Source organism: Oncorhynchus mykiss, chromosome 20 (genome assembly GCF_013265735.2).
Source record: "Oncorhynchus mykiss isolate Arlee chromosome 20, USDA_OmykA_1.1, whole genome shotgun sequence".
In the NCBI taxonomy this organism is placed as follows: domain Eukaryota; kingdom Metazoa; phylum Chordata; class Actinopteri; order Salmoniformes; family Salmonidae; genus Oncorhynchus; species Oncorhynchus mykiss.
In genome coordinates this window covers 21367059-21379153 of record NC_048584.1, presented here as the reverse complement: position 1 = coordinate 21379153, position 12095 = coordinate 21367059, and the positions used below count along the sequence as shown (strand labels likewise).

The 12095-nt window shown below is 49.0% G+C and overlaps 1 protein-coding gene across 1 annotated transcript in view; it reads right to left on the bottom strand.

Moving 5' to 3' along the window:
* Nucleotides 1-1628: 1628 nt before the first annotated feature.
* LOC110499103 (protein shisa-9B-like) overlaps nt 1629-12095 on the bottom strand; it is a 45232-nt gene continuing 34765 nt past the window's right edge. Inside the window, exons 4-5 of the mRNA XM_021576002.2 lie at nt 11491-11595; nt 1629-3656 (exon numbers count right to left, since the gene is read on the bottom strand). Of these exons, the coding sequence (XP_021431677.2) occupies nt 3187-3656; nt 11491-11595 (575 nt within the window). The 3' untranslated portion in view covers nt 1629-3186. The remainder of the gene's footprint in view (nt 3657-11490; nt 11596-12095) is intronic.

The window sequence follows — 12095 nt, the reverse complement described above, 5'->3', positions numbered from 1 at the left end:
ACATTTCTCCAAAAAGTACGATCTTTGTCCCCAATACTTGAAATACATCCACAGGTACACCTCCAATTAGCCTATCAGAGGCTTCTAAAGCCATGACATAATTTTCTGGAATTTTCCAAGCTGTTTGAAGGCACAGTCAACTTAGTGTATGTAAACTTCTGACCCACTGCAATTGTGATACAGTGAATTATAAGTGAAATAATCTGTCTGTAAACAATTGTTGGAAAAGTTACTTGTGTCATGCACAAAGTAGATGTACTAACCGACTTGCCAAAACTATAGTTTGTTCACAAGAAATTTGTGGAGTGGTTGAAAAACGAGTTTTAATGACTCCAACCTAAGTGTATGTAAACTTCCGACTTCAACTGTATATATACAGTACCAGTCAAACGTTTGAACACACCTACTCATTCCAGGTTTTTTTTAAATGTTTTACTTTTTTCTACATTGTAGAATAATAGTGAAGACATCACAACTAAGAAATAACACATATGGAATCATGTAGTATCCAAAAAAAGTGTTAAACAAATCAAAATATATTTTATATTTGAGATTCTTCAAAGTAGCCACCCTTTGCCTTGATGACATCTTTGCACTCTTGGCATAGTGTATTTTCTGAGTCCAAGTAAAGTGACACAGGGTGGCCAGAATGCTTCATGACACAAATTGTATTTTCTACAAGTTATTTAAAATATTTAAAAAAGACATGACTTTAATGAATACATTACAACAACAAACATTTTTTAAAAGAATTTAAGAAATTGAAAAAAATGTGGGTTTCGTATGTAGGTGTCATAACCAGCCATAAAATAACACAATATATATCACAACAGGTGAAAATATATGGGTCATGACAGTGTTATGACCATTATGACATGTTATGGCAAGTTATGTCAGCTGTTATGACATGGTTATGACCAGTTGCGGTAGTCATTGTGGTGGTGGTATCTTACAATTTGTTGTGAGGGTGTAATGCTAGCGTGTTGATGTTGATACAGTGTTACAGGTTTAACATTGCATAGGCTATGTTCGGTTTTCAGTTGAGGACAGGAAGCATTCAGTGGAAAACTTAGCTGAAAATGGGTCTGTTTTCTGTTCTTGTCGTCAAAACATTTGTTTTAAAAGCTGCTATTGGCGCGGGAGTCATTTAAACAGTGTCTGGTAGTTTCAATCATGTTCATGTGAGAGTACACATGCCCTTGTCTCAGCCCACTGCCCTGAAACACATACATACACACGCAAGCAAACCTGCATTCTGGGGCTGTGGGACGTGGGGTGATGGGACTAGGAAACAGAGCAGGGGGCCAAAGGACTATCAGTTACACCGCCTAGAGCCAGAGAACAGATGGAACATGAGCGAGTGATAGGGAGGGAATGAGAAATAAAATAGCTCTCCAAAAGATGGGGTGAATAGAGACTTGATGAGAGAGCTGAGAGAAGGAAGAGATGAAAGAAGGCTACGGTTACAACTGGAGAGGAGCTGATTAGAAAATGGTAGAGGAGGAATAGAGAGAAGATGAGGAGGAATAGAGAGAAGATGAGGAGGAATAGAGAGAAGATTACATGTTAGTCATTTATTCAGAGTGACTTACAGGCACAATTAGGGTTAAGTGCCTTGCTCAAGTCGGCTTGGGGATTTGAACCAGTGACCTTTCGGTTACTGGCGCACACACTCTTAAACGTTAGACTACTTGTCGAAAAGGAGGAAGGGTAGGGATGTGCGAGGTAAGGGGTAGTAATGCATCATGATCATGACTCATGTAAAGAGTTTAGTTGTATTCATTGCCTTCATTAGCATTAGCACTTCTGGAAGTGGATTAATCTGAAGTGTGCAGCTAGTACGTTGGCCATGTGTGTTAGCCTCGTATGGCAATCCTGATCTTGCTAGATTGCAGGATGGTCCTACAAGGCTACATGTGTGTACCTCTTTAGGGTGAGTTTGTGCTCAACCCAATACCTTCCGAGAGACCGTAGCGTCGATTAGACTTCATTGGTCCTTACACATTTCAGCACCGTTTCTGGGTTTTAGAACTACGGCACCTGACCAAAGATGCTGCTATCACTAGTCCCCTGCCTGTTATGTGTCATTTAGTCATGTACAAGTATCCTACTTTTCAACAATAGTTTTGTTTCTTTATTTTACCTCAGTGGTTAATCATAGTCCTGGTAAACAAATAGATGCACCACTTGTAGAATAGGGTACATCCATTGCCATTTAAAGAGAGTCTGGTAGCCTTAGCAACACCTCTAGAGCTCTTGTCTGTGCCCTTTACTGTCCGTGCATCAGGGGAAAACACGGAAGACCTCCTCTGGGGTCCGAGATGCCGCAGCGAATTCACTTACACTGACAGCCCAGTATGTCCTCACATACTCACACGCACTCATAAACACTCCACCAAGACCCAGTCTCTAGCCTGGTCCCAGATCTGTTTGTGCCATTGCCTACTCCATTGTCATTGTCAAGCCGTGACAATTCCATAAGGAGTTGGCAAGAGAGCAGAAACAGACTGGCACCCAGGCTATACAGTCTCCAGATCCACAATGACTCCTTCATTTCACCCCCAGGGAAGAAAAATCTTTACATATATACTTTGTCCACTCCTGTCATTCGGCTTTCCTCTAAAGATCCCTAGAGTGATTTCCCACTATCTCCCTACCTGTCTCTCTCCCTCTCTCTCTCTCTGTCTTGCGCTGGGGCGGAGGCTGATTGGAGCTGACGTGAGGATGGCATTGTCCCTGTCGAGTTAATGTGGCCCCGGGGGTGCCATCATCCCTCTAAAGGCCTGAACACAGCGCTTCTAAGGGCTGAGAGAGGGGGGAGCTGTGGGAAATAGAGGATATAGGTGAAAGAACAAGATCAGAGAAGAATGCATGGAGAGATGTGGTAGAGTTAAAGAAAGGTTCCGAGCAACAAGGAGTTGTGGTAGACATAGAGACCGAGAGGCTCAGAGGTGTTCCGAGAGCGACAGTGTTTCTCTTGCATTATCAATGTCTTGGGGATCTTTGTGGTTCAGTTATTGTACTTTAGTCATGGTGGTGGGTGGCGATGCTGATGCATTGTTGCCCTATCTTTTAACCCCCCTTCATCCAGTATCTTTTAAACACTCCGACACTCCTCTCTATCCTGTACATTTTTGTATCTGTTTCTGTATCATTGTAGGTACAGAGGAACTCAGAGCTCCATTCTCAGACAGTGACCTCTGTCTTGCTGTTGGTGGAGTAGCTCTTATGCCTGGTGTGGTGGTAGGAGGATGGGTGGCCGTATGACACAGGGTGGTTGAACATCTCCGGGAAATTCTCTACGCTGTGCAGTCTCCTGGTGGAATAGGCATGCTGATGGGCTGAGATGTGCCCAGGCTGGGAGGTCTGCCTCTGGACGTAGTGTCCACTGGTGTCCCAGGCTTTCAAGGCCGAGCTAGAGAACAGGGGGTGGCTGGTGGTCTTGGACAGGCGGGACCTCTCCGGGTGGCTCTGGGGGATGGAGATGGAGAGGGGGGCGTGGAGGTTGTGGTGGGTGGGGAGCTGGTGGTGGTCCTGGTGAAGGTAGGACTTGTCCTTGGGGTGCAGGGAGATGGGCTGGAAGGCTGGAGCTGCCTGGTACTGGGAGAAGTCCATCAAAGGGTAGCTCTTATAGTATCCCCTAGAGGCAGTGTCCGCTGCAGCAGACAAGAGAGAAGAGAGTTAGTGGCCTGAAGTTAACTGTCAACTGTCTAAGAAGAGGCCCTGATTTCAGAAAAAAACTAAAATACTCAACTGTAATAATCCTGGAAGTTTGTGTTGTAAATAGGGTGGGCACTGGGAGGCCAGTGTGTCAGGTAGCTTCAGCTCAGGGGGACGGGGACAGCCTCGGTCAGCTCAGGGCGACGGGGACAGCCTCGGTCTTAGCAGTGAGGTCAGTGCTTCCAGAACCCCGATCCCTCAGGCACACACACTCCTAACCCTGTCCTTCTCGCTTTGTGTGTGTGCTCTCGTGAATGTATTGTTCTGTCTCTCTCCATGAACACGTCAATGACGTTCTGTTCTCTCTGAGCTGTGGGTTGAAGTCATGATGCCCCTTTCACACAGATGATGCTTTTGGTTTTGAATGAAGCACCAGAGTTGGTGTCAATTCCATTTCAATTCAGGAAGGATTTTCATGAAAAATATAATAATCTAAATCTCAGTGTCTGCCTGTACGTATGCACAGTATGTTTGTTCCTACATACGTTTATATACGTGTGTGTGTGTGCGTGTGTGTGTGTGTCTACGTGTGTACGTGTGACCTCTGTATGTGTGTAATGCCTGGATACTCATTAGAGAGAGAGAGAAATCTAAGAGAGAAAGAGCGAATGTTTCTGAGAGGAATTCAGAGTGCAATACTTTCCATTCCACTCTAGTCAGTGAATCATCCCTTTATGCCTGAAAAGTAGATTGTGGAGTGACAGGGATTCTGTTCTCTGTCCATTGCTGTATTTCTCTTCAGCCTGTCGGTGTGAATGGTGTGTTCTGTCCCAACACACTGCCATAATTTTGTTTCAGACACAAAATAATACATTACTGTGAATAGTATAGCGTGTGCGACTTTAATATTTATATCTCCCAAGTTCATGATCTGCCAGTCTGTACCACAACATCACTGTAGCTCCTGGGTTCATGTTTTGGTTTTTGCCCAACACAGCTGATTCAAATAACTTACTCAACATCAAGCTTTGATTATTTGAATCAGCTGTGTAGTCCTAAGGAAATTAACAAAACGTGCACCCAGGGTTTGGGAAACCCTGGTTTACATGACCTTCACCAGAACCATAAACTGTGTATATACACTCAGTGGCCAGTTTATTGGGTACACCCATCTACTACTGGGCTGGACCACTTTTTTTTGCCTCCAGATCAGCCTGAACTATTCGAGGCATGGATTCTACAAGGTGTGGCATTCAAATGTTGCTCAATTGTTATCAAGGGACCAAACGTGCCAGGGAAAAATGTCCCACACCATTACACCACCACCACCAGCCTGTAACCATTGACACCAGGCAGGATGGGGCCATGGACTCATGCTGCCTATGCCAAATCCTGATTGGCATCAGCATGACGCAACAGGAACCGCGATTCGTCGGACCAGATTATGTTTTTCCACTCAATTGTCCAGTGTTGGTGATCGCATGCCCACTGGAGCCGCTTCTTGTTTTTAGCTGATAGGAGTGGAACCCGGTGTGGTCGTCTGCTACAATAGTCCATCCGCGATAAGGACTGACGAGTTGTGCTTTCCGAGATGCTGTTCTGCACACCACTGTTGCACTGCGCCATTATTTGTCTGTTTGTGGCCCGCCTGTTAGCTTACACGATTCTTGCCATTCTACTTCGACCATTCTCATAAACAAGATGTTTTCGCCCACAGGACTTCACTGACGGGTTGTTTTTTGTTTGTCGCACCGTTCTCTGTAACCTTTAGACACAGTGATGTAAATAACAATTCTTTAAAGTACTACTTAAGTAGTTTTTTGGGGCATCTGTACTATTTCTATTTTTGACAACTTTTACTTCACTACATTCTTAAAGAAAATAATGTACTTTTTACTCCATACATTTTCCCTGATACTCAAAAGTACTCGTTACATTTGAATGCTTAGCAGGACAGGAAAATGGTCCAATTCACACACTTATCAAGAGAACATCCCTAGTCATCCCTACTGCCTCTGATCTGGTGGACTCACTAAACACAAATGCTTCCTTTGTAAATTATGTCTGAGTGTTGGAGTGTTTTGTCTGGTTAGCTTAATGTAAGGAATATTAAATTATTTGTACTTTTACCTTTGATAATTCAGTATATATTAGCAATCACATGTACTTTTGATACTTAAGTATATATAAAACCAGTAATATTTTATTGGGTGACTTATTGAGTAAATTTATATTAAAGAGTATCATCTTTACATCCACCACTGCCTATTCACGTGAAAAGACCAGAGGGCTGGACGTTTGAGATACTGGAACCAGTGCGCCTGGCACCGCTGATCATGCCACGCGCAGTCGCTAAGGTCACTCGTTTTGCCCATTCTAACGTGCAATCGATGTCACGTTGTATAATGATAGGAGACAGGAGCAGGAATATGAAATAGGGGCTTTTATTTCTCTACCCAAAATAGCTTATGTCATGAACATTAAATAGACCAAGCCCAAAACAAATACGTATACATATAACACAGGGCTGTAACCCAAACAAAGAGCAAGGTGTAAACCTCTAAGAGACCCATACTGTCACGACTCCCACCGAAGGTGGCTCCCCTGCCTGTTCGGGCGGCCCTCGGCGGTCGTCGTCGCCGGTCTACTATCCACCACCAATCTCTTTTTCCTTTTCTGTTCGTTTGGTCTTATTGGTTGCACCTGTCCATTATTTTGTTTCTTGATTTATGTCTATTTAAGCCTGTTAGGCCCGCCTAAGTTTGTCCGGGATTGTACCTCTGATAGGAGCGAGTCCTCGGCCGTTCTCCACCGGATCAGGTCGGCAATGGACCGGATGATGGAGAGGATGGACCGATGGGAGAGTAATGACCTCCCTACCTCACCCCCAGCAACACCTACCCCTCCTCCGGCATCCGGATCCGGTGCCCTGCGTCTGGCGCTCCCCAGGGAGTACGATGGAATGGCGGCTGGGTGCCAGGGGTTCCTACTACAGCTGGAGCTGTACCTGGCTACCGTTCGTCCGACTCCCTCGGGGGAGTTCACCCGCCGGTTCCGGGCCGTGTTCGACCACCCACCGGAGGGCCGAGCGGCGGGTGAACGGCTGTTTCACCTGCGACAGGAGACGAGGAGTGCGCAGGACTTTGCGCTGGAGTTCCAGACCTTGGCCGCCGGGGCGGGGTGGAACAACAGGGCCCTGATGGACCACTATCGCTGTAGCCTCCGGGAGGACGTCCACAGGGAGCTAGCTTGTCGGGACACCACCCTCTCCCTCGACGAGGTATTGACCTGCTGGCTGCAACCTGCTGGCTGCCCGCGGGAGTCCAGAACGTGCCCTGTTGGTTCCACCTCCACGCCCTCCCGCTCCAATCCCCATGGAGTTAGGGGGGGCTGCATCGAGGGTGACCGGAGGAGGCTCGGAGAGGACACACTGCCGATTGGTGCTCGAGGAGCACGTCTGGGAGTCGGGATGGCCGGCAGAGCAATCCTTGTTCACCCCAGGTGAGTCAGCACCAGACTCACCCAGAGCTCCCTGTTGGTCATATGTTCTTAATAATTTATTTTTCTGAGTTTTCTCCCTCTCTACAGCATAAGGCGCTAGTCGATTCAGGCGCAGCTGGGAACTTTATGGATCGTGGGCTCACGTTAAGGCTAGGGACTCCCCTGGTGTCGTTAGGCCAACCTTTCCCCATGCACTCCTAAGATAGCCGACCATTAGGGTCAGGGCTGGTCGGGGAGGCCACGGTTCCACTGGACATGGTAACGCAGGGGGATCCTAAGGAGCGGATTAGTCTCTTCCTTATTGATTCACCTGCGTTTCCAGTGGTGCTAGGGATTCCCTGGCTGGCTAATCACAATCCTGAAATTTCATGGAGACAGGGGACTCTCCGAGATCAGGCAGGTGCATCAGAGTTTCCATCGGTGCGACGATGGTGGAGAGTCCAGACCAGGTTTCCACTGTGCGCATTCCCTCTGAATATGCCGGTTTGGCTATCGCCTTCTGTAAGAAGAGGGCGACCCAATTACCACCTAATAGACAAGGGAATTGCGCGATAAACCTCCTGGTAAACGCTGCACTTCCCAGGAGTCACGTGTACCTGTTGTCCCAGGAGGAGACAGTGGCAATGGAGACATACGTCACTGAATCTCTGGGACAGGGGTACATTCAGCTCTCCACGTCACCCGTCTCCTCGAGCTTCTTTTTTGTGAAGAATAAGGAGGGAGGTCTGCGTCCGTGCATTGATTATAGAGGTCTAAAGTCCATCACAGTGGGGTTTAGTTACCCGCTACCTCTCATCGCCACGGCGGTGGAATAATTTCACGGGCGTGTTTCTTCACAAAACTGGACCTTGGGAGTGCATATAATTTGGTGCGTATCCGGGTGGGAGATGAGTGACTCAACATGCCCTATGGGTTGAAGAATGCTTCAGCCGTTTTCCAATCTTTCGTAGACAAGATTCTCAGAGACCTGCATGGGCAGGGGGTGGTAGTGTATGTCGATGATATACTGTTCTGATATACTGTTCTGATATACTATCTATTCTGCCACACGCGCTGCGCACGTGTCTCTGGTGCGTAGGGTACTTGTGTGACTGCTGGAGCATGATCTGTATGTCAAGGCTGAGAAATGTGTGTTCTCCAAACAAGCCGTTTCCTTCCTGGGTTATCGCATTTCCACCTCTGGGGTGGTGATGGAGTGTGACCGCATTACAGCCGTGCGTAATTCGCAGACTCCGACCACAGGACGTGCAGCGGTTTTTAGGGTTTGCGAATTACTACCGGAGGTTTATCCAGGGTTTTGGTCAGGTGGCTGCTCCCATTACCTCACTGCTGAAGGGGGGACCGGCGCACTTGCGCTGGTCAGCAGAGGCGGGCAGAGCTCTCAGTCGCCTGAAGGAGCTGTTCACCGACGCTCCTGTGCTGGCTCATCCGGACCCCTCTTTGGGGTTCATAGTGGAGGTGGACGCGTCCGAGACTGGGGTGGGAGCCGTGCGATCACAGCGCTCGGGCACGCCACCAAAGCTCCGCCCCTGCGCTTTCTTCTCGAGGAAGCTCGGTCCGGCGGAGCGGAACTATGACGTGGGGGACTGGAAGTTGTTAACTGTAGTCAAGGCTCTGACTGGGTGGAGACATTGGCTTGAGGGGGCCAAGCACCCTTTCCTCATCTGGACTGACCATCGTAATCTCGAGTATATCCGGGCAGTGAGGAGATTGAATCCGCGTCAGGCCAGGTGGGCCATGTTCTTTACCCGATTTCGGGTATACGAAGGCCGACGCGCTGTCCCGCCTATATGACACCGAGGAGCGGCCCAATGATCCAACTCCCATCCTCCCGGCTTCAAGTCTGGTAGCACCCCAGTTGGAACCTGCACCCCCTCAGTGTCCAGCAGGTGTTCAGTACGTGCCTCTTGGTGTCCGTGATCGGTTGATTCGATGGGCCCATACACTACCCTCTTCGGGTCATCCTGGGATCGAGAGGACCGTGCGGAGTCTTAGGGGGAGGTACTGGTGGCCCACTTTGGTCAAGGGCGTGAGGTTTTATGTCTCCTCCTACTCGGTGTGCGCTTAGAGCAAGGCTCCTCAACACCTGCCTAGAGGGAATTTACAGCCCCTCCCCTTTCCACAACGGCCATGGTCGCACTTGTCGGTGGATTTTCTCACCGACCTTCCTCCGTCTCAGGGAAACACCACGATCCTGGTCGTTGTGGATCGGTTTTCTAAGTCCTGCCGTCTCATCCCGTTGCCCGGTCTCCCTACGGCCCTACAGACTGCGGAGGCTCTGTTTACCCATGTCTTCCGGCACTACGGGGTGCCTGAGGACATCGTTTCTGATCAGGGTCCCCAGTTCACGTCCAGAGTTTGGAGGGCGTTCATGGAACGGCTGGGGGTCTCGTTCAGCCTGACCTCGGGTTTCCACCCCGAGAGTAATGGGCAGGTGGAGAGAGTGAACCAGGATGTGGGTAGGTTTCTGCAGTCGTATTGCCAGGACCGGCCTGGTGAATGGGCGAGGTACGTCCCATGGGCGGAGGTGGCTCAGAACTCCCTCCGCCACTCCTCTACTAACATGTCACCGTTCCAGTGCGTGTTGGGCTACCAGCCGGTCCTGGCTCCATGGCATCAGAGCCAAACCAAGGCTCCTGCGGTGGAGGAATGGGCTCCTGCGGTGGAGGAAACAAGTCCACTAGCTTGTTTCATTAAAACAAGCTAGTGGACGGCAGAAGAGGATTGCTGACCAACACCGCAGTGAGGCCCCCGTGTTCGCACCAGGGGCTCTCGACCCGAAACCTGCCCCTCCGCCTGCCCTGCCGGAATCTGGGGCCGCAGTGTGTGGGGCCATTTAAAGTCCTGAGGATGATAAACAAGGTGTGTTATAGGTTACAGCTTCCTCCTTATTATCGTATTAACCCCTCGTTTCATGTGTCTCTCCTCAGGCCGGTGGTGGCTGGTCCCCTGCAGGAAGGTGAGGTGCCGGAGGTCCCTTTGCCCCCTCCGGACATCGAGGGGTCCCCGAAGTACACAGTACGTGCTATCCTGGACTCTAGACGCCGGGTGAGGGGCCTACAGTACCTCGTGGACTGGGAGGGGTACGGTCCGGAGGAGAGGTGCTGGGTACCGGTGGGGGACATTTTGGACCCTTCACTACTGAGGGACTTCCACCGCCTCCACCCGGATCGCCCTGCGCCTCGCCCACCGGGTCGCCCTCGAGGCCAGTGGCGGCGCGCTGCGGGAGCCACACGTCGGGGGGAGGGTACTGTCACAACTCCCACCGAAGGTGGCTCCCCTGCCTGTTCGGGCAGCACTCGGCGGTCGTCGTCGCCGGTCTACTGGCCGCCACCAATCCCTTTTTCCTTTTCTGTTTGTTTGGTCTTATTGGTTGCAAACTTAGGTTTGTGCGGGATTGTACCTCTGTTAGAGTGTGGATGTGTATTTGTATTTTATTTTCCCCGGACTGTTTGGGTCCTGTGTTGGGCCGGTCAGTTTTATGCGCCCAGTATTTAGGCGTGACCGTTTGTACCGGAATAAAATACGAGTTTCCGAATCCTCTGCTCTCTGCGCCTGACTCCAACCCCACTACTCCTAGAAGACTGTGACACATAATAACAAGTGCACACTAACATGGTAACACGCAAGCGAATACAACACAGCACAGGTACTCACAAGACCAACGGACACGGAACAATAATCAACAAGGACAAAGGGGAACAGAGGACACATATGTACACATACTAATCAGGGGGAAAGGGAACCAGGTGTGCGTAATGAAACAAGACAGTCCGGGGTTGGTGGTAATGAATCCAGTTCAGTGACGCCTAGAAGGCCAGTGATGTAGACCTCCGGAGCTGGTGAACGGAATGAGCAGCAGTACCTCAAACAGTAACTGAATGCCTTGATGCCTGTCTGCCTGCTTGATTCCTGTCTGCCTGTAGGAGCAAACCATTTTTGTGAACCTAATAAACTGCCACTGAGTGTATATGGATCTGACCTACACTTTCCAGAAAAGCGCTGAGACTGTATTGCCAGTAGGATATCTCCTTTCATTCATGATATGTCTTTCCATGAAGGGAGCCGAAACCACATCAGATGCCAGCTTGAAAACCTTATGATGGTTTGAAAAGGTTACAGTGCCAGTCTGGATTATGATCAGCATGTCCTGGAGTGCACAGTGTGTGTGTGTGTGTGTGTGTGAGAATGCATGTGTGTCCGCATGTGTGTGTCCATATGTTTATATGTGTGTTAATGTGTGTTTATGCATGTGTGTGTGTACGCGCATGTTTGTGTCCATTATGCTTATGCGTGTGAGTGTGTGTGTGTGTGTGTGTGTGGCCTTACCCACAGCCCTGAGGGAGTTGTACTTGTTGAGGCCCAGTCCACTGAGGTTGCTATGAGGGTGTGGCATTCCTGGGTATAAGGCTGAATTGTTCAGGTGGTAGTGCTCTGTAGGGAGAAAGAAGAATAGAGAGTAAGAGAGAGCGAGATGGAGAGAAAAAAAGAGAATAAAGTTAGTAATAAGATTAATACCACTTTATTTGTCAATTGTACAGACAGCATACTATTTAAATGCTCCTAACATTTGTGATGGGATTGACACCTTGCCTGTTGCAAAGTACTGTTTTGCCAAGGGAGGATGTGGCCCCTAGTGCTAAATGAGGTGTGACTAATTAACAATGGAACAAACAAACTAAGTAGAAAAAAACTGCATCAATTACCGCTGCTGGCCCAGCCTCTGTCATGCTGTCAGGGGGAACAAGAAAAGTGGGACACAGGGGTTGCATAGGGGCAGAGCCATCTCACACCCTGCATGGCCAGTGGCCATAGAACTGGGGTCCGTTAGTAGCCTATATGAGCACAGACAGTAGGCTCACATGATCATTCCTACATATCGGTACATCGCCATAAAAATCCCCAAGTGTTATTCCCTATGATGTACTGTTACA